Source organism: Chanodichthys erythropterus, chromosome 13, assembly GCF_024489055.1.
Source record: "Chanodichthys erythropterus isolate Z2021 chromosome 13, ASM2448905v1, whole genome shotgun sequence".
Lineage (NCBI taxonomy): Eukaryota > Metazoa > Chordata > Actinopteri > Cypriniformes > Xenocyprididae > Chanodichthys > Chanodichthys erythropterus.
The window spans coordinates 30,686,224-30,711,495 of NC_090233.1; the positions used below are offsets into that span (position 1 = coordinate 30,686,224).

General features: G+C 37.8%; 3 protein-coding genes across 4 annotated transcripts; all 3 read right to left on the reverse strand.

Annotated features, from left to right (window-relative positions):
• Nucleotides 1-663: 663 nt before the first annotated feature.
• On the reverse strand, nucleotides 664-6,739 carry usf1l (upstream transcription factor 1, like). Of its 2 annotated transcripts, none has more exons than XM_067406328.1 (10): nucleotides 6,582-6,739; nucleotides 6,418-6,464; nucleotides 5,900-6,018; nucleotides 5,699-5,824; nucleotides 5,427-5,559; nucleotides 4,577-4,631; nucleotides 4,416-4,474; nucleotides 4,178-4,272; nucleotides 2,459-2,587; nucleotides 664-2,128 (listed from the first exon to the last, which is right to left on the reverse strand). In XM_067406328.1, the coding sequence occupies exons 1-10, from the start codon at nucleotides 6,584-6,586 to the stop codon at nucleotides 2,042-2,044; spliced, it is 855 nt and encodes a 284-aa protein (XP_067262429.1). In that variant the 5' UTR covers nucleotides 6,587-6,739; the 3' UTR covers nucleotides 664-2,041. The 2 variants fall into 2 exon arrangements, with proteins under 2 accessions (XP_067262429.1, XP_067262428.1); XM_067406327.1 differs by having other exon boundaries at nucleotides 5,427-5,574.
• A 623-nt stretch (nucleotides 6,740-7,362) lies between these two features.
• Nucleotides 7,363-9,668, reverse strand: thy1 (Thy-1 cell surface antigen). The gene is made up of 4 exons (XM_067407307.1): nucleotides 9,481-9,668; nucleotides 8,618-8,696; nucleotides 8,059-8,382; nucleotides 7,363-7,796 (listed from the first exon to the last, which is right to left on the reverse strand). The coding sequence occupies exons 2-4, from the start codon at nucleotides 8,679-8,681 to the stop codon at nucleotides 7,696-7,698; spliced, it is 489 nt and encodes a 162-aa protein (XP_067263408.1). The 5' UTR covers nucleotides 8,682-8,696; nucleotides 9,481-9,668; the 3' UTR covers nucleotides 7,363-7,695.
• Nucleotides 9,669-13,988: 4,320 nt separating this feature from the next.
• si:ch211-215c18.3 (uncharacterized) lies at nucleotides 13,989-16,706 on the reverse strand. The gene is made up of 3 exons (XM_067407863.1): nucleotides 16,685-16,706; nucleotides 14,321-14,737; nucleotides 13,989-14,095 (listed from the first exon to the last, which is right to left on the reverse strand). Exons 2-3 carry the CDS (start codon nucleotides 14,721-14,723, stop codon nucleotides 13,989-13,991), a joined length of 510 nt encoding a protein of 169 aa, XP_067263964.1. The 5' UTR covers nucleotides 14,724-14,737; nucleotides 16,685-16,706.
• Between the last annotated feature and the right edge of the window lie 8,566 nt (nucleotides 16,707-25,272).

Here is a 25,272-nt window from a genome sequence, read left to right on the forward strand (position 1 = left end):
CATGATAAGATCTACAGGAACAAAAATGTCAGGAGAGTGGAGAACCAATAGATATTAAAACGTTTGGGGATTATGGATATGTATTATATAAAATTAAGTGTGAAACATTTAACTAGCAAAATATAAGCTATAAGCTGTGGACAGTGGAGCAGGAAAAAAAAAACATGACATCAGTAGCACACTTCTTCATAATAAAAACAGAAAACCACAGTATGTAAATGTGGTGTAACATTTCCTGTTAGGGTGGACTGAGATGGTGTTGAATCAGCTGTGTGAAGACTGGTTACCATGGTACCAGCAGTTGTGTCTGACACCTTTTTCTTTAGTCTAGACTAAACAGACTATAAATGTGTTTTCTGCTTTCAAAAACGTAGGCAAATATTGTAAACATTTTATTTAATGTTAGAAATGTTGTTATCACTGCTTTGTTTGTATACAAAGGGTTATTTCATTAATAAGATTCAACAGACAGAACCATAAACATATTTGTATAGTAATAAAATAATTCATAATAATAAATCAAAAATAAAATCATTGATAATAAAAGAAAACTCTTATATACAGAGTCAAAGATTTGACACAACAAAGATTTAAATGTGTATTTCTGGACAATGTAGATTGCCTTTAAATTACATTATGAATTTAATTAGTAACTTCCAAAGTATTGTGCTATTTAATTAACAAATTCTGACTCTTAATTATTTAATTCATTATTTAACCCTTAGTATTTAACCTGAAATATTTTTGTAGTATTTTTTTACTTGCATTATTGAAATAAAAGAGATGTAATTCAGAATTTGCATACATACTTAAGAGTCTTCAGCTGTTATGTATGTGTTATATAATTATAAGTGATGTGAAGGTCAAGTATGGTGCCCATACTCTGAATTTGTCCTCTGCATTGCGTCCACCCATCCAGGGTAGAGTTTCCCAAAAACATACAATGCTTTTAGGAAACGCTGCACAGGTTAGTGTAAACACATTAGGTTAGTGTAAACACATAATAAAAAATCTGTTTAAATGTCCAATGTATTATCTTATGTATCATCTCCTTTTATCAGTTAAGGGGTTTTCCCGTGACTGACAGCGCTAGTCAAAGCATTTATCAATTGTGTTTTGTTACGTGTACACAATTCAGTCTTTTCAATGTAAAAGTCTTCACTACTGACTGACACACTCATAAAGAATAATAATAATAATGTAACTTTTGTTGCTGTTCACGATCAGGGACTATTTATTCCGGCGGAAAGTTTAATTAAAGTTTACTTCATGAAAGTTGCATTGATACATATTTTTGGCTTTAAGATTTGTATTGTGTGGTAACCATTTTATAAAAGCAATAAGGTACTTGAGGCTAGTGCATAAGTCAGCCTCTCGTACCTTATTGTTTACTTATACATACACCAAAAAGACTCTGGTCTAGTTTTCTTATTCAAAAGCTCTATGCATGGTTTGCTCCAGCCAACCCTTTCACACTCTCCCGATGTACACTATGGCTCTTGCTATGAACCTTTACATGAGGTTCAATAAAGACAATGTTATGTAAAGACATTGTGTCATTTTATTGTGATGTGTATTTTTTAAAATTGCAATATTAATGACCAAAACTGGTGTTCTGGTCCCAGTTGATTGTCCAGTGCGTAGAAAAATGGTTTTATTAACAACTTCTGACTGAATATAATGGACATAATTTTTTGAAGGTCACCTAACTGTAAACACATTCCAAAAAATAACAACAACAACAACATATACCTGAAACACCTCCACAGTAGTTCTAAGAAATGTTAAATCATTCTTTAGACACAGATCTACAATTATACAGATCTGACAATTAAGCACAATTTCAGTGCAGTTATAATACCAGATCACCCTGAAAAGAATCTGAAACAATCAATGGCTGTGTGAAGTCAAACAGTAGAAGAGGGAAGGAGAAAGAGTTTGTCCACAGTGAGAATGATTTCTACATGTAATTTCAAACCTGTATATACGGAATTAATGACAAGACCACAGAAGGAGTCTTATATAGTGAATCTGCAGTTCTTCACTGAGTGTCCATTGATGCCGCCACTATGCCATGCTGTCTCAACTGGTTTCTGATCATCTGATTCTTTGATTTCCACTCTTCCATCTGTGTATGTGTGTGGGTGGAAGAGAGGGATTAGAGAGAGAACGACTGCAAGAGGCAATGAAACTCTGTTTTCTGTTCTCTTCAAAGCATTTATACCACCACATAAAAGTACAGAACTGCTAATTGTTTGACATTAGAATTACTGTTAGCAGCAGCAGTTACTATTAGGAGAAGCTGTGGTAGCTGGTAGTCATCCTGTATTGTTCATTAATTTACAAAATACTTTATAATAAAAATATGCCTGCAAAATCAGTAGTATAAAATGAACTAAAAAGATCAGAATGTTCTTTAGTTTGAAATGTGAAGCTTTTGCTGTGGCAAGTGAAATACCTCTTGTTTGAGAAGCTGATTGTCCATCCTCAGTCTATCCACAGTATTAAGCTCCTCCTCCAGTCTTGCGTTGCTCTGACGCAGCTCCTGGATATAGTCACATGCCTTCGACAAGATCCCACCTTTACTCTACATGGAAGAGCAAAACAAAATCGAAATAAACAGGATTCTCAATCTATTTGCATGTTAGTGTACAAGATGTATTAGGAGCTGTCAGATTTGAAAAGTTTAAAAATCAAAAAAGGCTGAGCTCTGAGGTGGGCGGCTCCTTTAAATATAAATGCTATAGTTATCAAAAAAGTTGTAAGTCTTGGTTAAATTATATCTGTTTCAAAGTAAATTATATTCACAGTAGGTGTATGCCATTGGTGAAGGAACCAAGGGTAATGCCAGCTTACTAATGTGTGTCCAGGAATGTATTTATGCTACGCAGTGTGGATTTTTAAAAAAAAAAACAGTAAAAAGTTTCTGTTTAGAATAGAATATAGAATAAACTTTATAAAAATATACAGAACTGAAGGAATAAGTATGGGATAATCCACAGACGCATGACGTGGAGGCAAAGATGTGCATTCAAATCATTTAATCCACAGCTAGACATGAATTATCCCAATTATACCATGGTCATTTGCCAGCATTGACAAGCTAAAGGTACAATATGTAAACATATGTATGTTTGCAGTAAAATATCCAAAAACCACTAGGCTAGTGTTATATATTTTGTCGAGCTGATTACGAACAATATCTCTAATGTTTTCAACTACTTGTAAATCATGAGAAAATTCCCATTCTAAACAGTGACACGGGGCAGTGCAGTCGCCTGTCAATGACGTCAGTTACCTTTGTTACTGCCTTTACTGACGTAGAAACCACATGACAACAGTGCCGTGGACAAATGCGGAAGTAGTGTCTAGCGTCCAGCAAACCACTAGCTTGCTTCAAGCAGTTCCTTATTTACTTCTTGCACGTTTTATGGTGGATTGTGTTACTTATTTATGGAACATAATTACTGTTTACCATCTGCCGCTGGTTCTGTCGACAAGGACAGCTCCCGTAAACTCATGACCGGAAAAGCGGAAGCGGCGCCGGCGACTGTGTCATAATAAAAGTCCTGCTGCTTGTGAGGCGTGTGTTGATCAATCGCTTCAGCTCCTCGTTCAGTTCCCGCAACCCTCGGTCCTGCTCTGCTTCATACTACAGTAACGTTAATAATCGCATCCACGAACATGAGTTCTTCCAGACTCCAATCCCTATTCTTTTGCACCGTCCGTTGAGTTAGAGACCACATGTCCCAAGTTTCCGCTCTAAAACTTGGCGTCATCAAACTACGCCTTTGTTTTGAATAGGCTTCTAGCGACCTCTAGCGGAAAAAATATCACAAATTGTACCTTTAAAGCCGTCACTGATATTTGCAGTACAATATTTGTCTGGGTCCAGGTCTATTTTGTCAGTTACAGGTCATTAGATCAACTAACATACTGCCCACTTTAAATAAGAAACAAAGATATAGTAGTGCGGTAAGTTTACATTTGTTTGAATGAATGAATGAATTATAGCATTTATTTGAAATGGTTTTAATGCACACCATCCATCCAATCAATCAATCAGAAAATAGTATTCTAAATGACCATGGTATAACATTTAAAAACAACAACAAAAAACCTTACACTTTTGAATAAAACATTCAAACTGGCTACTGCTAGTGCTAACTAAGCTTACTTGACCGTTCTTGGTTGCGTCCACATTGCAGTCGGGGATGGTTTTGGAAAGCTGGACAATCCAATTGTTGATCTTGTCCCTTCGTCTGCGTTCCACTGAGGGCAGAAAGCAAAAGCTTACATTAAGATGGATCTCCACAGCATCTTTAAAGGTAAATCTTTTGCAGTCTATTATGAAATAAAGCAGCAGGGAATGGATAATGAGATGGAGCTGCTGAATTCAGATTAAACAGAATAACCTTCATTGTGTTGAGCCCTCCGTTTGTCATCCCTGGAAACGCGCTGTGTTCCTGACTTACTGTGGAGGAGGATATAGGATTGGTTGAAGAAGTTGGAAAGAAAAGTATTACAGTGATTGGACATGTGTTTTTATGTAGGCTATATGATATGAGAGAACAACCTCTGCTGTGTTGTAGCTAGAACATCCTGAGGTGACATCATTACATAGAGTTGACCTGCAAGAAACGAAAGAAAGGCAACTCAATATATATTGTTAATTTAACTGCATCATAACACATACAATATAATTAAAGTGGATAACTTTCAACTATCAGCTGTATATAATGATAATACATTTTGTAAAGTTAGCTACTTTCATAGAGAAAATCTATATCTAAACTTTTCTGCAACAAAATATCAGGACAACATTATACACACCACCGTTCAATAGTTTTGGGTTGGTAAGATTTTTTGTAGTTTTAAAAGAAGTCTCGATTGATCACAAAAGCTGCATTTATTTGATCAAAAATAGCTAAAAGTGATATTGTGAAATATTATGACAATTTAAAATATATTTTAAAATATAATTTATTTATGATATGACAAAGCTGAATTTTCAGCAGTCATTACTCCTGTCTTCAGTGTCACATGATCCTTCAGAAATCATTCTAAATTATGCTGATTTGGTGCTCAAGAAACAATTCTTATTTTTATCATGGTTAAAACTAAACATAAGCTGATTAAAGGTGCAGTAAGTGATTTCTGAAAAACGCTGTTGATAGTGGATTTGGACCGAGAACCACAACAAGCTTGTAAGTATTATGCTGCTGATACTTTTTTCAGGATTGTTTGATGAATAGAAAGTTCAAAAGAACTACGAAGAAATATTTTGTAAGATTATAAATGACTTTGTTTCACTTTAATGCGGCCTTGCTAAATAAAAGCATGCATTTCTTTCAAAAAAAAAAAGAAAAAGAAAAAAAGAAAGCCCCAAAGTTTTAAACAGTAGTGTAAATGGAGTTTAGCATTACCTGTAGGGGTGGGCTGAGATAGTACCGAATCAGCTGTGTGGAGATTGGTTACCATGGTACCAGCAGTTGTGTCAGAGATGGTGGCAGGATAGTAGTATTGAGTTTCAGACGTCTCTCCCTCTAGACTCTCAGACTGAGAAATTACAGCCTTTAACCACATGCACACAAACACTTACTAAACACAACTACTTCTCATATATTATATATATACAACTGTTTTCAACAACAAGCTCAAATTGATAAACCTATTTAAAAAAAAAAAGAAGTGATACCTGGGTTACAGGTGGTGTTGCTGCCTGTGTTGCTGTTGGAAAGCCAGTCACCACACTGACTGCTGCAGCCCCATCCGCCTGTCCTTCTACCTGCCCATCAGCCAAGTGGATTACCCGGTAGGTTACCTGAAGCAGGGAGGTCAAGGTGTTAATCATCATATCTCATTATCTATATTTACTATGCATACATATGCCACTTACCTGCCCCCCAGTTCCCTCCGTTTTGAAAAGATGATACTTAATTTGCTGATCTGTGGAAAATGCGGCAGCTGGCTGGATGGTTGTGATAGTCAGTGGGTCTTCTGCCGTTTCATCAACACCTGGTAAAGCAGCACATAGAGGTTATTGTATGGTGACCCTCTCGGTTTGGTCCAACAACTCCTAAAACAACTGGAAATAAATTTAGTGTGTCAATTTGAACATGAAGTTGTCTGTTTTGTTGTTGTTTTTGCAGTTGAGAGGACAGATATTTTATTACTGACAATCTCACTGATGCTAAATTTAACTGATGGCTTTTTTACTACTTGTTCCAGGTACATGTACTGTATGCACTTTATTTAGCATTATATGGTGCTATACAGGCTGTAAACTGTCGCAACTAAACTGAAACCAAAGACTGGATGTTACCAAGCATTTTATGATGCTGTTAATTTCACTACACACATTATGACCCGAAATGACAAAGGAACTTATGGGACGGTTCAATTCAAACATCTCACCATCCTGCAGTATGGGAGAATCTTCAGGATCATGACTTTTCTGCTCTCTAAATAGAAACAAGGATGTAGGATAAATACAATAATCATAATAAATACACTAATGTCTGTCCAGGTTTTTCAGGGCATGTAAAGATTGACTCAATGACACTGAAGATGAAACTAACCTCATATTTGTGAGTGAATCGTGATTTGGGCTTCAGCTTTGTGGTCCTCAAACGTAAACATCCACTGCAAACACACAACAGACAGTAACAGCGCACATTTGATACAGAGACTTTGCACTACTGCACTCGTCGAGTAGATCCTGCTCTTGAAAAGATTGCAAAAAGCAGGTGTGGCGTCGGGATGTTATGAATTTTTACGCCGCTGCGTTAAAAGTCCCACCACCATAGCAATCTGTTGAAAAGCTATAAAAAGCTAATTTTGCTAACTGATAGCCGATATGTTGTCCATCAGTTTTTTTAAACTTATGAATGTTATAGCATTTATATCAACACCACTACAATTACTACGACTAACTTGGCAAACAAAGCAAAAACTGACAAAAAGCAGCATTTAGCATTTGAGCTAACCAAACAAAGAAGGATGAAAAGCATCCCGCAAAAAAGTTTCAGAATGATTTAGAATGTATGGCTAATAATAAGCCATATTATCGTTTCACACACACACATACTCGAAAATTTTTTTGGTAACATTTAATAGTTACCTGTATGTCTTTAGAAGCAAAGGTTCAAGAAACATATCCCCTCTGCGCATGTGCAGCAGTGTTTTCTTTTTAAAACTGTTAGTCACTAGAGGGCGCCATAAACAACAGTGTCATCCTTTTACTTCTAGTTTATTTTTATATATTTATAGCTAGTTTAAGGCATGTTTGAAAGGCTATTCGCAAAAACAACATGCTAAAACACCACATCTTTCAACAAACAAACACACACACGTCCCCAATCAGAGTACAACTTCAATTTTATTTTAGAATTCATTTTACACCAAACAGTGGGTTCACTTGACATCTTTAAAAGGCATAATTCATACATCAACATCCAAAGTACATGATTTTACAGGGACATGCATCACTTAACAGTGTTTTTGACATCACCATCACCCAAACCAATGCATACATTATTTATATATATATAATGATGTGATTGAAAGTGCTCTCAGTATCTGAACAACTTGATTTCTGAGGAAATGTTTCTAATGTAGTACAAGCTACAGGATTTATAATTTGTTTGTTTTTTTATGGGGAAGTGGAGTTGTATAGAGAGATCCATTCTACGCTCAAAGAAGCTCTGACAAGAGTGGGAAAGTAAGGATAGCTAGCAGGAGTGCTGCTCCACTGTGCTGCACAACACACCAGGCAGAACATTTCTGAAGCTTACCTGGAAAACAAAGAGAGAAAAAAAACATAGCGGCCTGATCAACATCAGTCAGTCATTGACTCATTGGAATATTTCCATAGAAATAAAAGTACACAGAGAGACTAAATAAAGAATTCTTCCTTTTCAATTCCAAGCAATCAAAAAAGTTGATAATCCTTTACTAATGCAGATGAAAAATTAGCTTAATTCAAATTAATATGGAATGTAATTTTCTTTACAGAAAGCAAGATGTAATAATTGTTAAAGAGTTTTGTTGTCTTACTCTTGTCCACAGTTGCAGAGACTGACACTGGTGAGGCAGTCTGTTTGATGAAACAAGTGTAGTTTTTGGGTTTGTCTGCCGGCAAACCGTTCAATGACAGCTTGCATGTGTTGTCGACAATGGAGATATTGGCACGGTTCTTGAAGGAGTTGTCTGGGATGCTGCTGCTGTTGGTACTGGCAATCAACATATTCTCCGTCATGTAGTAGCAAGTCTTCTGGAGGCTGGAGCCTGAAGCTGGAGTGAACTTGCAGTACATCTCCAGGTTTTGCTCCTTAGTCAAGCAGGAAGAAATCTCAAGGGAAGTCTGGCCAGTGGCAACACCTAGAAAATTACAACACCAAAGTTTGAGCTGAAACTGGTAGAAGACTGTCCTGTGTATTTTCATATGATCAGAATACATCTTGTTAGATAACATCACCTAATACACAATTATAGCTTTGGTGTAATTTTTGACATTCATCAAGCAGGAAAAAAGGAAGAAGAGGAACAATGCATGTTCTTTTCTTCTCTTTTCTATGAAAGTGAAGTGGAAAATGTCAAAAGAATGTCAGTTTACCCAACAGGAACAAAGTGGCAAATGCAGTATAGCACATCATCATGACCACAGTACACATCTGCATATTTCACAACAGAACCTGCAAGAACAAAATCAAGACCAATCATTTACAACACAATAAAAGTAATACGGACTACTTCATTCTTTGTAGAATGCTTAAAACATTAACATTTATTACTTTTCAGGACTTCAAGTTTTCAGCTATACTAGTACATTTTTATGTGCATGATGTTTGGGCCATGAGGGTAATCTAAATATTCCTGATAATTTGTACAGACAATAAACAAGCTCTCACTGCCACTGCAGCACATGTCTCACACTCTCAATATGGGTGGGGTCATGACACATCAGAGCACATACAAAACAAACAAACAAACAAACAAGAATATTATAGTAACAAAAGCACACATTTATGATCCAAACTTAACCACACACAATGCTCGGTCAGAAACCCCTCAGGGACTCGTAATAACTAAACTGATAGGTGAAGAACTCCCTACAAGGCACCGTGTATCTCTGATCTCAGGCATGACTGAACTTGTGAAAGATTCTTTTGAAATGACATGTCGCATGAGACATTCTTCAGAATTCAGCATTTGCTTCTGCAATGAAAGGAGTTTTAATAATCGAAACATGACCGTTTAATGCAATTACGAGTTTTATTTCAACTTAAATGCACTTTAACGCGTCATTCACAAAGTCAAGGTAGCCAGTCACATTTTTTTTTTGTCTGGGTGGCGTTTGGGAGTAATAGGCTAAGCGTGCGAGTTACATTTCTAGTGGCGTCTTTGATATTTATTTTGATATATATTTATGTTATAGACGTTCTGGCGAAAGGCAAATGAGTTTGTTGCGGTTCTTACCTTATCTTTTCTGCTTTCGGATGCTGGAGCTGTTGGACCGTTATTGAAGGCAACTCCCTCAGTGATCACTTGAAGCCAGAGTGAAGTGGTGAGATTAGTGCAGACGCACGCCCATATACATCACGTTGAGTCATTATAATAAACCAAGACCTCCCATTATGATCAGCTGAAACCTGTGTGTACAAGTTGTTGTCTAAATCAACAAGATAACGCTGTTGTGAATAACCTTGTCAAAGTCATGTAACTAAAGTTGGCAGCATTGTAAAAAATGATACTTGCGACACCATTTGAGGTCGCCACACCCTTTAAAGGTGCCTCAGATATTTTGTTGTGCACTCGAATTCAAAAATACACACATATATATTTCAAGCTTTTCTCTTGAGTTTGTGTTACTGTGAACTTTTGGGCTCCATTTTATAAGTTCAGAGAACTGCCCTATTTGAAAAGGTGCCTAGTTTCCAGAGCGTTTTGCCAGTGTGGTAGTCTGAGTTGCTGACTCGACTATATCTGTTCATGTTTACAGTAAAGATTCTAATTAAAGTCAAAAAGAAGCAACGTTTCGTTGCGCACCAGACAAAACGTCTTCAGTGTGATTAAAGATACATTGTTAAAATATAGTGGTTACGCGCATGAATTTAAAACATTAAAATATATTAAAAGGCCTACATGTAGTAGCATAACTTTTTGTGCATGTCTGGAACTGATTTAAATAATTTATTGTAAGATTAAATGCTTTGACTCATGTATGATTAAATATGATTTACTGACATCATGCATGACATCATCTTTTAGCAAAAGATTAATTTGCCACTGAACTGCAGCACACATTATATTTAATCTCCTGACTTCTCATTTTTCTCACACAACAATGTATTTTAACAGTATGAACATTTTATGGAATTATTATTATTATTATTTTAAATGATCAACCACTATTCAGAAAATTAGGGGTGATGTGTCCCTCTTAGTGTCACTGTGGTTATGGCCCTGCACTGTTTTCTATAAAACTGATTTGATATTATGAAAAGTGCTATAAATATATATTATTTTCAGATAACATTCTAACAACTTGCTTTAGTTGCTTCAAAGACAACTAAAACCCAATTATTTAATTTTTGGAAACAAGGTGTATTTGTAATATCATGTTTGCTATTTGTAAGAAAGTGATCCCTCTTAAAGGTGCTAAAGAGGATGTTTTGTTTTATACATTTTTGCAATATTACCTGAAACTGTCTTTACTAACTGATACAAGACTATTGATTAGATGCACTGAAAATAATATTAATATACATCATCTGTGCACGAGGTAGGGCCTTAAAAACATCAGCCAACCGTTTACGCAATCATCGTGTAAACGATTGGCCCTCTGGCTTGTCAATCACTGCCATGACGTTCCTTGTGAGAGACATGCGCGGCTGCGCTCTCCAGTAACTTTCCACACTCCACAGGCGCCGTATGCAATGTTTTTGTCAGGAGACAGGAGTAACAACTGCAGATTATGAGTTACCTGCGGTGAGTCCGACATAATGAATCCACTAACACGACACAGCGAATGCCGGTGGTAAACACTTGTGTTCCAATACTCGTGCACGAGTTTCAAAATGAGCTGTGAAGGAGGGGGTTGTTCTTACGCATGCGCTCATTTTAAAAACTCACTAACAGTCTTTGGTTTCTCAGTCGACGAAAAGATCCTCTTTAGCACCTTTAAGGGTATCATCATATTTCAGGGTCCTTGGCATTAAAAAGTTTGAAATCTAGTCTGAAATGGGTTTCTGATATACAGCATCTCTGTTTCTTCCAAAATATTGTTAAATCTCTGATAAAGCTATAAGAATAATTGTAATCGTTCATAAGCTATAAGAATAATTGTAATCGTTCATAAATAACAGCATTCTAAAAAGTGTTTTGATGTAACAGATAAAACGATCTTTACAGGTTACACTCTACATTCCTTTATTGTTTTCTGTGACATTTCTCAGTATAGATCCTTCAAAATATAACACAAAGCATTGGAAAGAGATGCAGTGAAAGAAGGGAAGACAAAGGTTTTCCTCACAAATATAAGTGCGTGAAATGTGCATGTCTTGATCATATAGCTATGTGGTCTTTGTGAGTCATTATGGTAAAAATGAAACAGACAAAAGCACTACATTGCAAAAGCTCAGATTATACCTTAAGCCAACCTAAGGCACTTAAAGTTAGTGCAAGGAAGCATGTGCAAGAAGCAGCTAAACATGTGAAAAGCAAACAGTGCAATTAGTTGTGTACATACAACAGCTGCACTGTTCACGTGAGCGCAATGGAAGACACATAAATACATCTAAGAGTACATCCAAATTTAACCTTGATAATCTCACTCTTATGCACTTGTGTTCTGTTCCAGGTCTGCATCATTCCCCTTGAAACGTTACTGAAAAAAGTCCTTGAGTTGTTTGTGCATACAGGATATTTAGTTGCATCATGTGTGAGTTCTGCAATTTAATATGTCAACAGTGGTGATGTCCTTCAGACAGAGCTGAACAGAGTGATGAACAGAGGCGCTAAGACAATGAAAAAGTAGTATAACGCATTTTGCACTGGACAAATTGCAAGGATCAATAAATCAGCCAACCAATCAATGAAATTATAGATTACTCGTACAATGATTTCACTCAGTTATTTCTATAAATATTACAAAAATGTCAGCAATAAAAAGTATATCTTTTTGAGCTACTCTATGACTTGATTTGAAGGAAGCGCATAATTGGATACAGTACATGCAGAGGCGGACAGTAGTGAAGTATTTTTACTCCGTATTTTTCAAGTGTCTTTACATTATCAGAGTGTTTTTCTTTGGAAAATGTTTACTTCACAACATTCCAAAGCATAATATTGTATTTTTTATTGCACTACATTTCATATTGAATTTCATTTAATACTTGCATTAGAAATCTAGTACTTTCTTAGTTTTACTCATGTAAGTCAAAGTAAGAAAGTACTAGATTTTTAATGTACTTAAGTAATAAATGTAAAAGAGAAACGCATTTATGAAATGTAGTGCAGTAAAAAAGTACGACATTGTGCCTTGGAATGTTGTGAAGTAAAAGTTTTCCAAAGAAAAATGTACTTGAGTACACCAGGCAGTCCACCTCTGAGTACGTTACACTTTAGTCCAGATGATTATGATAAAAAAGGTTCTAAAACAAAGGTATTTATTGTATAAAACAAACTCAAGTACGCCACAGATGAACAGGTAATGTGACAGCATGTAACACATGAACTAAAAACAAAGAGTAACTTAAATATACAAAGATATTGAGTCCAAGTGGCGAACAGATGTGCATACTGAATGAGAGTCCATGGAAACTAATGACTGGTGGGAAAAACGAAACCGGAACATAGGACACAGGTAACTGATGAATATGAACTAAATGTCCATGAAAATGAAACTAACACAAGCAGAACTTGACATTATAAAGGTCCTAAGCTATATATCAAAACAATAATATATATTTCTTATAACAGAAAATACTTTAGGTGATAAATATTGTGGATGCCTGATCAACTCCAGCTTCAGCATATACTTTTTGGTGCTGTGCTTCATCTGAACTGAATGCAACTGACAAACATGCTGCAATCAATAATACTAATCTTAGTGTAAAATGATCATTACATTAAACATTTGGAATAAATGCCGTTACAAACGTCTTGTTTGCAAATGTTCAGATTGAAATATTTTAAGTCACTGTACACTACCATTCAAAAGTTTTGGGTCATTAAGATTTTTTAAATGTTTTTTAAATAAGTCTCTTGTATTTAGTAAGGCTGTGTTTATTTGATTATGAATACAGTAAAAACAGTAGTATTGTAAAATATAATTTTAATTTAAAATAATGGATTTCTGTTAATATGTTTTAAATGTAATTTATTCCTGTGAAGTCAAAGCTGAATTTCCAACAGCCATTACTCCAGTCCTTTGGAAATCATTCTAATATGCTGATTTGGTGCTTGAGAAACATTTCTTATATTAAAAATGTTGAAAACATACTTTTATTTATTTTTTTCAGGATTCTTTGATAAACAGAAAGTTCAAAAGAACAGAATTTATTTGAAATTGAAGTCTTTTTACATTATAGTATTATAAATGTATTTAAATGTAAACGTATGCATCATTGCTGAATAAAAAAGTATTTTTTAAAAATAGTCTTACAGACTCTAAACTTTTGAACAGTAGTGTAATTATTAATTAGTTTACATTATTAGTGTAATTAAAGATATACATTATATCTTAATTTTGAACAAATTTTGGCCATATATACTTGAGTGGGTCACATGCATTATATCCGTTTGCTTTTCACAGTGAATCCTGAAGTTGTAATGACATTGATGTCCACATAAACCTAAATGGGGCTGTAAAGCAAAATAAAAAAATAAAAATAAAAAAAATAAATATAAATGTAACTTAAAATGTGAAAGGCAGTTAAATGTAAGAATGGTTTCGAGTTTTAGGTTGCTCGATGTAGGGCTGGTCATTCTGACAGAAACCCAATTGAAACAGGAAGTGATATCACAACTGCAAAAATCCATGGTCCAGTGTGGAAAAATATGCTTAATGCAGAGCACACCAGAAGATTTCCTGTTGGAAACAGAGAGAGATCATTAAGCAACAGAGCAATTAGTTTAGAACACACAGATTATGAAAGCATATAGATTGTGAAAACACACAGATTTTGAAAGAACAAAATCTCACAAGCAGTGACAACACCTTTAATTTAAATTTGAGCAGGCTTTGCATAACTGCCGAGTAATACTGCTTTCATCATAAGTTAAGGGGGTTTTGTAGAGACATGTTTAAACTCACTTTGGTGGAATGCCATGCTGTTCTCCTTCCAGGTGTTGCCCTGATAAACCCTGCAGGTGTAAGTGTACGCACGGTCATCAGACATAGGCATCCAGGTGAGGCGACAAATGTTAGGTGACACCAGGGAGACATTGGCTCGGCGTCGGGTCTCAATTGGTGGGATCATGTGGACTGGGGTGTTCGGGTAGGTGGATCCCATGAGTCGCCCGTCCTGTTTGAATTCACAGAACGGCCCGGGAATCTTGTGGGTCTCTGGGAATTCACAGTCAACCCGGAGGTTCTTCTCAATGTAGGTAATGCAGGAGTACATCTGTGGCCCTCGAGGGGTGTTCCAGAACCAGGAGTCAAAATCCAAGAAGCCGGGTTTTTGGTATGGGTTTGTTGCAGAGGCCACACCCATCATACATGACAGACATGCTACTGAGAGAAAAGCACAACCGCTTTAAAATAGGAAATGCTATATTGCTTGACATTTTCAAAAATGAAATGAGCATTTTGTTCTTTTAATAGAATAATTATGTGCCCCTGCACACCTATAGACACATATTTCAGATATATCTACAGCAGGGGTGCCCAAACCTGTTCCTGGAGATCTACCTTCCTGCAGAGTTCAGCTCCAGCCCTGCTCAACACACCTGCTGTAATTATCAAGTGCTCCTGAAGATCTTAATTAGCTGATTCAGGTGTGTTATATCAGGGTTGGAGCTAAACTCTGCAGGTAGGTAGATCTCCAGGAACAGGGTTGGGCACCACTGATCTATACAGATATTAAAAAAAGTGTTATGAGTGCAATCCAGAACCACAGACTACAAAGCATGTCTTGTACGTGCTTTAAAGGGTTAGTTCACCCAAATCTGAAAATAATGTCATTAATTACTCACCCTCATGTTGTTCCACACCTGTAAGACCTTCGTTCATCTTCGGAACACAAATGAAGATATTTTTGATGAAGTCTGAGAGGTAGTCTACATGACTCGTCCATAGACAGCAATAAAATCAACATTTTTTACGGTCCAGAAAGGTTCTATAGACATCATTACAACAGTCGACATGACTACAGTGCTTCAACCTTAATTTTATGAAGTGAAGAGAATACGACGCATGCGAGTGATGCTGACGCAGGAGCCGGCCAATAATGAGTCGGTGTTCTGATGTAGAACCTGAAAGCGTTAGATGTAAACAATGTATGACAATGACACAGAAGAGAAGATGTTGAATAAAGTCGTTATTTTTGTTTCGTTTGTGCGCACAAAAGTATTCTCGTCGCTTCATAAAATTAAGATTGAACCACTGCAGTCAAGACAATGGTTTTAGTGATGTCTTTAGTTCCCTTCTTAGGACCTTGAAGATGTGTTGATTATATTGCTGTCTATGGATGAGTCATACACCTCTCAGATTTCATTAAAAATATCTTAATTTGTGTTCCGAAGATAAACAAAGGTGTGGAACAACATGAAGGTGAGTAATTTCACAGTGAAAAAATAGATAGGGTGATGCCAACTTTAAAGGATTAACATCACAAGTAATCATCTATGTAAATTTGATTTATTTACATTTAAATATAAATTGCCATGCAGCAAGCCAAATGATTTTTGATTATTTTTGAGAAGCTGTAATATTTTCAATTCTCATTTTAATAATTATACAAACATCTGAAGATAATTGTTTAAAAATACTTAGATGAAGCATATAAGATGTCACTGTTTGAAATTTTAGTTAGCCAACTGCATATTGCTATAGCCTCGAACCATCTCACAACATATAACTAAATAAACTTTGTTATTTTAAGAATACTTGTGAAGTCTTATGAAGAATAAGTGTCCTTCCACCTGTCTTTGTCTTAATTATCTTAATAAAAAATTCAAACTGTTACTTACATAACACAAAACAAGCTGCAATGGATGAATAAGACTTCATTGCCTCTTCAATTTTCGTCTCTAAACAACTGTCAAAAAAGGTAAACATGTTGGACATATATCTTACTTTAGACATTAAATAAAGAAACATTAAATAAAAAAATAAATAAAAAATAAAAAAAAAACGAAAGAGATTTAAAGGTCATTATGTGGCCCACAGTTTTAGGTGAAAGCCTGACACTTCAATTTTAGGCTACACATCTCACCCAAACACCTTTCAAAAGGATTTTGTCTCATCAAAATATGGGTAGGCCTACACAAGTAACAAATTAGGTCGGGTTAAATCGCAGGTGCTAAATTACCGAATACTGCAGACCGACCCATCCCATATCTGTTCAAGGATAATTCGGGTCATTCAACTAGGATTTCTTTCTTACTGAAATAATCGATAGGACATCTGAAAACACATGCAAATGCAGACTGTCATATAGCTAAAAAACAATGTTACCTCCAAGCCGAAATATTCGGGCCGTTTCCTCGTCTTGCAAGTCAAGGCACTCTAGTCTCCTAAAAGATGAGAGTCGATGGAGATGCTGATGCTGCTGAAGAAGCCGCAGCTCCGCCGCAGTCGAATGATGACCGCAGTCACCGGGTCCTGCATGCACTAATCTCAACTGAAATCTCTCCTTAGGTCGATTAACCTTGCCTCTGACTGCTGCTGACTGTCTTGTTCTATATTTCCCTCTTTGTTAAAATAAGTGGGTACCCCTTATATCCTATCGCTTTAAACTGACATGCAGGCTGTGGCTGGGCTATAATTGTAAACACATTTTCAGACACATTATTGAGGATGTGGAGACTCCTAAAAGAACCTCATAACACACTTAGGGTATATTTGGTCATCCGTGGGAATTTAGTCAGTCGTAGATGAGATCGAGCAATTGATGACACAGCAGATCTGAGAAATTGTGCTGGCCAATGTTAAAATGTCCACCAGCAGATGTCGCTGTAAACAAGAAATTAAGAGCTGCAGAACAGGTTTTTTTTATGGTCACCCCCTCACATTCCAGTGCCCGCTTAGAAAAAGCAAACAAGAGCTTTCCTTAGAACAAAGCATAAATAATGTTTCTTCGCAGAAATGACTCAGACCATATCTCTGTTGTTTTGTTTGCTTAAATCTAGGAGTGGTCTGCTTATGTTTATTGCTTGCATGTTTATCCATTCTAAAAGTTTACTCTATTTGTTCACTTTATCAAATTCTAGATATAATTGCCTATATGTTGTTAAAGTCCCCTTGTAGTCAATAATTGTATCATTTAAAACTCATCTTTGATAACCAAAATGACATATTTAAACGTTTTCCCCTTGAAAATAATCTATTTATGCCTTAAAATAGCTTGAATGTAACTACTAAATCCTTGCATCATTTAGTATACGCGGTTTCATGAATATGCAAATTAGTCCCCGCCTCCACTCAATCGCACCAGCTCGGACTACCTGATTCAGTCGGTCAACTTTACTGTAGTAAACGCTACACTATGGCAAGTGGAAATACTGGTTTAATTCAGTGTTTAAACCAGAAACTGATTCAGAAGCAGTGGAAGAGTGAATTATACAGGTTCGTCTCTACAAGTCGATGTATCAGAATGGTAATGCGTTTTATGTATTGCTCTCTATAACGGTAATTGATAGGATTAGCCTTTGGCTTGACTACGGCTGCGTCCGAAAACTGAAAAATGCTGCCTTCCGAGGCCACATTTCAAGGTAAGGCATCAAGGCACGTCCGAATCCAATGTTAGCTTCACTTCCTCTCTCATGAGATACCTTCCTCAGATCGATTTTTGAAGGAAGCATAGATGTATCCTTAGCTGCCTTAGATATCCCACAATCCTGTTGTAACTACTGGCTGGTTATTAAACAGTCCACGATTCCAAAGTACTGATGTCCATGCATTTTATTTGTTATGGAACACCATGAAAACTAGACACAAACAAAACAACAACAAAGTTTTACACATAACACCACTAAACCACAAATCAAATAAAGAATATGCAAAATATTATAATTTTTTACCGTTTATGCCTGGTAACCAGCAGTAGAATAATCAGGAGTACTAACATGCTTGTCTGAATTCATGCATCGCCATACTGTTGGCGCCAATACTTCCAGGTGAAATAAATCAGGAAAAGTCACATAACACATTCAGGTGGTAGATAACTGAATTTAACAATAATAAAAGTACAATACATAAAGTTAAATACATAATTACCAGATCATAAAAAATTAAACCTTTTAAAAATTAATAAAGCCATACATAACCCACAGCTGACCCATCAGCATCAGCTACACTCCCACCAAATTACCTTTAATGTATTACATAAATACAATTACATAATCAATGGTAATTTCATCAACACAATACATAAGATCAAACCAACATGATTCAAAACTCCACGGTTCATAATTGCATATTCTTTAGCAAAAAATAAACATCTGTCCACCATATAAATTACATAATTTAATACTAACCAATATTAAACAACACAAAATCGACACATGATCAAGATACAAACTGATACCAATAGGACTAAGATTCTAATAAAGTGATAGAGCGATTTTATTTTATTCAACTTTTGGCTACAAGAACTACCAACTTTTGGATCGGGCGTTCGACAATAGAGGGTTTAGTGAGGAGTTCACCCTTTTCCCAACCCCTGATTCCCCATTTGTATCATGGCTCTCCGCACCAGTCCATCACTGTCCTTGGAAACTTCAAGGACCCTAATCAACCTCCATTCATTACGAGGAACATCCTCTTCCTTTACGATGACAATGTCACCAACTTGCACATTCCGTCTAACTGTGTGCCATTTTTGCCTGAGAGAGATATTAGTGAGATATTCTATCCTCCATCTACTCCAAAACTGTTCACACAAATACTGCACCTGCCTCCACAGTTTCTTTACATAAAGATCTTCTTTGACGAATGTACCAGGAGGAGGGAGTGGAACAGATGACTTCATGGTAAGCAGGTGGTTTGGAGTAAGAGGCTCCAAGCTTGTAGGATCACTGAGGCCATCTACTGTCAAGGGACGATTATTGACTATAGACATAGCTTCATAAAAGAACGTACGTAAAGAGGCATCATTTAATCTCCCAACACTTTGTGCCAGAACTGAGTTCATTACCCCTTTAGTGGTTCGAATCTGCCGCTCCCAGGCGCCTCCAGCATGACTTGAACTGGGTGCATTCAGACAAAGAATCACACTCCTTAGTTGCCAGATATGCTGCCAGTCTCTCTTCACTCACTTCTTTTAAGGCCTTCTTCAACTCGCTCTTTGCCCCTACGAAGTTAGTTCCTTGATCTGATCTGATATGTCTGACAGCTCCACGAATGGCAATGAAACATCGTAAAGCATTAATGAATGCATCAGTTGTCATGTCTTCCAACATCTCTATATGAACAGCTCTTCAACAGAGACAAGTGAAAAGGAGACCATACCTTTTATATACCTTACGACCTTGTTTGGTGTAAAAGGGACCAAAACATTCCATGCCACAATAGGTAAATGGCGGGGAGGGATCAATACAGTCAAGGGGCAAGTCTGCCATCCGTTGTTGTTCTGGTGGCCTGCGAGCTCTCCTACAAGGAACACATTGCCGTATATACTGTGCTACCACCTTGCTGCCGCCAATAGTCCAAAAGCCATTGGCTCGCAGTTCATTCAGAGTCTGTCCCCTACCTTGATGTTGAATTTTTTGATGATAATGCGCCAGAATAAGGCATGCGACAACACCGTCACTAGGAAGGATGGCTGGATGCCGTACTTCAAAAGGTGCAGATGCCTTCCTTAATCGTCCTCCCACCCTCATTATTCCATCTTGCATAAATGGATCAAGCTGATACAGAGGATGGTTACGAGGTAGCCTCCCAGCATGCAATTCTTCCTTAAAGGCATCCTGGTATGCAAGCTGAATGAAAGTGAATGAAGCCCTCCTTCTTTCCTCCACACTTAAAGGTTCTGATGTCTTCAACTTCTGTACTAATCTTTGGATCCGGGCAATAACATTCACAGCTGTAGACCATTTTGAAAATCGTGATAGTTGCTGTTGAAAATCCACTTGCACTATGGTTTCAGTCCTCAATACTTGGACAGCTTTGACCTCAGGGTCTCCCACCGACAATTCTGATGTTCCTTGTTTAGCAACTACTTCTTTCTCCCAAAGGAATCTGGACCCTGTGAGCCAGTTTGAATTGATCAGCTCGTCTACCGTGAGACCTCTTGAGGCATGATCAGCGGGATTCTCTCCTGTATCGATGTAATACCACTGTCTTGGATCAGTGGCCTCCCGAATTCTTTGGACACGGTTAGCAACGAAGACATGAAATCGTCTAGCTTCATTGTTGATATAACCAAGGACTGCTTGTGAATCGGTCCAAAAATATTCTGTCGACTCCAAGAGCCAGCTCCTCCTTCAGCATAATACTCACAGCTGCAGAAATCACCGCTGCAGTTAACTCTAATCTTGGAATAGTGACAACCTTTACGGGAGCAACTCTCGCCTTTCCCAACACCAAGGCACAGTGTACTTTGCTTTCACTCACCAATCTGATGTAGGAGCACTGACCATAACCTTGACTGCTAGCATCCGAAAAGTGGTGCAGTTCAGTTCTCAAGATCTTTCCAAAGTTTGGAGGTGTAAAGCATCTTGGGATTTGTATTTTTCCAAGGTTGGGCAAATCATTCAACCAATTCTCCCACCTTGGCCTCAACTCCGAGGGTAATGGTTCATCCCAACCGATGCCCTTATGACACATTTCTTGCAGCACCTTCTTACCAGATACAACAAATGGAGCCAAGAACCCCAATGGATCATAAACAGAAGCCACAATGGAGAGAATTCCACGTCGTGTGGCAGGTTTCTCATCAAGAGTAACATTAAAGGTGAAAGTGTCACTCTCTACATCCCATCTTACTCCCAAGACATTTTGTACTGGAAGAAAGTCATGATGGAAGTCAACATTCTTCACCTCAGCAGCACGATAACACACACTAATGGACTCCAGCACTTCTCTGTTGTTAGAAATAAATTTATGAAGATGCAGCTTTCCTTTAGCACACAAGGCTTGAGCTTCTTTCACCAGCTTGATTGCCACCTCAACAGACTCCAAGCTTATGAGACCATCATCTACATAGAAATGATTTCTGATGAAACTAGCAGCCAAAGGATACTCACTTTCATTCATACTGGCGAGATACTTTAAGCCATAATTGGCACAGCCTGAAGAGGATGATGCTCCAAAGAGGTGTACTTTCATACGATATTCTCTTGGCTCTATGTCCATGTCTCCATCTGCCCACCACAGGAACCGCAGATAATCCCGGTCTTCTCTAATAACATGAAATCTATGAAACATTTTCTCAATGTCACACATGACAGCGATCAGGTGTTTACGGAAACGGCAAAGCACTCCAGTCAATCCATTAGTAAGATCAGGTCCAGATAATAGATGGTCATTCAAGGCAGTACCTTCATACTTGGCTGAACAGTCAAAGACTACCCTGATCTTATCTGGTTTCCTAGGGTGATAAGCACCTTGGTGTGGAATATACCACACATTTCCCACATCTGGTCGTTCATCTGCCATTTCTGCATCACCATCCTTGAAGACACCTTCCATGAATTTCATATAATCTTGTTTTAATTGCGGATCCTTATCCATTTTTCTCTTAAGGTACTTCAGCCGTCCTAATGCAAGTTTCTTATTATTTGGAAAATGGGGACGTGTTTTAAAAGGAAGGGGCATCTCAAGATGCCCACAGTCATTTTGATGGACACCTTCCTTTACGACCTGCAGAAACTGAACATCGTCCTGTGATATGCTCTTTTCTCCTAACTGAGTATCCACAAAATCCAACTCAAGTGCTTTAAGAACAGCAGCAGGTGTCACAGAGGGAAGCTCCTTGACTGATATACGATGGCATAAACCAGTAACATCCTTGAAAATCACACTCTGTGGTGTTCCTCCTATGATGCTCCAGCCCAGGTCAGTCTTAACCCTTTAACGCGTACGATCACACCGGTGTGATCAGTCTTGGCTGGCCCCAGGAGCGTACGATCACACCGGTGTGATTAGAATGTTCAGCGCATCACGCGATCAACTGCCAAATTCAAATGTGCGTGCGCGCTTTAACTGGCGCTAAACCAGAGACGGACGCGCGCAGCGCTTTTAATATATCACATGCAGTGTTTTCAACCAAATGATGTTTATTTTAGGTTTCAGAAATTTAAATAGACATGAGTACTAACAAAACAATATATTTAGAGTTTGTAAAATACACAATGATGTCTATAGAAGCGGAAATAACAACCCTTTCCATTATAATTAGACGACACGTTTTATTCATATCAGAAACACATTGTGAAAGTAACTTTAAAGCTTACTCTATTCTTCCCCAGTTCACCGACTCACTTTCATGTATTTCGGGAGAAGTGGATGAATTCACGGGTTGTAAATCCAACAGATCCGATTCTCTGTGCGGCGCAAACTAACATGGCGGCGCCCATCACGCATATGGCTCAACTAACGCGATCGTTATAAAGGTGTTTAAGCAGCAAAACACATCCACTTGCACATATTTGGCAATCGGAATATTAGATATTTCATGCTATAGTTAACAAATTTGTGAATATTTTGAATAAAAAAGGAAAAATTAAATAAAAGCAGATCATCATTCATACAGTGCTGCAGTGTGTCACGTAACAAGCAATGACGCGTCACCATGGAAACCATAAAGCGATACGTTCTAAATAACGGTCGCCTTAAAAAACTCACGCTGGGGGGTCAGCCAGAATATTTGAAACTTACGTGCGAAAGGGTTAATAGCATAAGGCTCTTCATCCCTGCCAGTGATTACCTGTCGAGGTGCCAGTGCTCTAGAGCAATCATATCCAATCAAAAGACCAACTCCACAATCCATCCGTGCAGGCATCTCATCAACAATCACTTGTAGATGTTTCCACTTCATAGCAGTTTCACAGGTGGGAATATGTGTGCGTTCAAAGGGAATGAAGTCCCTTGTATAAACAGGAGGCAGGCAGATAGGACTGTCTGAAGAAAATCCTCTAACTCTAAGTCCACTTACTCTCTGACTCTCCACAATGGAGTCTTTTCCCGTCATAGTGGAAAGTTTTAATTGTACTGGTTCCATTGATGCCTGCAAGCTTTCACACACTTCCTGATTGACGAATGTGTGACTACTTTGAATTCTGTGTATATGCCTTATTAGACACTCAGTCTCTGAGTTAGATGAAGACACCCATACTGGAACAATCATAGACGTTATACCGCCTTCTCCCCCATTCACACAGCATGATATAGATGTATTCTCTTCAGCCTGCAAGGCTCTCTGTATAGGTGACTGGTCTTCTGGTTGACGGTCTTCATGCAATAGGGTTGGATGGCGCTTCTTGCATACAGCACACACAGCCCTATTTATGCAGTCTTTAGAGCCATGTCCCTTTCTCAAGTATGCAAAGCACAACTTATTCTCCAGAACAAACGTTCTCTTTTCCTCCGCAGTTCTCTCCATCAGTTTTTGACATTTATGGATAAAATGACTTTCATCACAGTACATACATTTAACTGAATTCGTGCTACCCAATGTAATCTTCGGTTCAGTAATATTACTGGATTGGGCCGTAGCACATGCTGCATCTAAAGCCTCTGCAGTAGTTGCCAATGTGTTTGCTTTTGAACGTTTTATCTCCTTAGGTGGCTTCTCTTCAAACATCTTTAATGCATGCAATGATGACACAGGATTGCACGCTATGCGTGCTTCCTTTGAGACAAATGAAGCAAACTCACTAAAGCTTGGATAATCCTTATCTTGGTCTAGCTGTTCTGTGACATAACGGTTCCACCTGCTCGTCACCCAGTTTGGAAGCTTGGTTAGTATCCTCTGATTCTCCTCGCAATCATTCAGCACCTGAAGACCTTTAATGTGCGGCATAGCGTCACTACATGATTGCAGAAAGTCAGTAAACTCTCTTAGCTTAACATACTCTGATGCCCCAATCTTGGGCCACCTATTAAGTTTCTCTCTGAAGGCACGTTGCACTACAAAAGAGTGACCATATCTGGCATTCAACTTCTCCCATGCTTGCTGATAGGCCTGTTCATCTTTCCTATAGAAGCTACCTTCCAGAGCTGATCTAGCTTCGCCATCAATATACTTCTGTAAATAGAACAGCCTATCTGCTGGATTTGAGCAGCGTCCTTCTATAAGAGCCTTAAAGGTCGTGCTCCACTCTAAAAACTTCAATGGATCACCAGAAAATACAAAGGGTTCTGGAGTTGTAAGTCGAGATAGGGCCATCGACCCTTGTATCGCTTGTACTACGGATACTTCACTTTTTGTAACTTGCTGGTTCAAACATGATGTGTTAGAAACAAATGGTCTAGGGATGCTCATATCACTACATGCTGAACCACACTGCTGACTTTTCACTCTTGATTCCTCAGTATACACTCGAAGTCTCGCTTCCATAACTTCAATATCTCTGCGATTTTCAAGCTTCTTCAGTTGCTGTCTTTGTGCATCAATGTCAGCCTCCATTTCTACTTCAGCTTTCTTTGCAGCCAACAATGCAGCAGTCTCTGCTCTTTTCGCTGAAATGCTTGCAGACTCTGATGGGGGTTTAGAATGATTACTAATAACTGTGGCTCTAGAAACGGTGGATCCATATATGGACCTAGCATACTCACAGTCCAACAGCATGCGTAATCTTGCTCTCTCAGCCTCAGCGTCAAACTCCATTCCATCTTCTCTGTGCATGTTGTACATGATGCATGCCGATCTTTCACAACACCCTCTATCATCTCATTCTCTGGTGTATCAAACCCAACAATTAAAACAGCTTGCTCTTGTAATAGAGAATAATTTTGCTCAGCTAGATCACCCTGAACTGACATTTTCACTTTTCAGAATTTGCACTTTAACAATTAGTACAAAATGAGTAATAAAATGGCAGTAGTTAACAGTAAAACACTCTTAGACTGATTATCCACACTTAGATCAATGCCCTTAACAC

What these genes read in the sequence shown, in the direction of transcription:
- usf1l (XM_067406327.1), bottom strand. An exon ending in GAGGGCTCAACACAATGAAG is followed by an intron (nt 4,273 to 4,415) that starts GTTATTCTGTTT and finishes TTCTGCCCTCAG; the next exon opens with TGGAACGCAGACGAAGGGAC. An exon ending in ATCAGCTTCTCAAACAAGAG is followed by an intron (nt 2,129 to 2,458) that starts GTATTTCACTTG and finishes ACACATACACAG; the next exon opens with ATGGAAGAGTGGAAATCAAA.
- thy1 (XM_067407307.1), bottom strand. Translation starts at nt 8,681, where the DNA reads ATGCAGATGTGTACTGTGGTCATGATGATGTGCTATACTGCATTTGCC. An exon ending in TGCCACTTTGTTCCTGTTGG is followed by an intron (nt 8,383 to 8,617) that starts GTAAACTGACAT and finishes GTAATTTTCTAG; the next exon opens with GTGTTGCCACTGGCCAGACT. An exon ending in CTCTGCAACTGTGGACAAGA is followed by an intron (nt 7,797 to 8,058) that starts GTAAGACAACAA and finishes TTTGTTTTCCAG; the next exon opens with GTAAGCTTCAGAAATGTTCT.
- si:ch211-215c18.3 (XM_067407863.1), bottom strand. Translation starts at nt 14,723, where the DNA reads ATGATGGGTGTGGCCTCTGCAACAAACCCATACCAAAAACCCGGCTTC. An exon ending in CAGCATGGCATTCCACCAAA is followed by an intron (nt 14,096 to 14,320) that starts GTGAGTTTAAAC and finishes TGTTTCCAACAG; the next exon opens with GAAATCTTCTGGTGTGCTCT.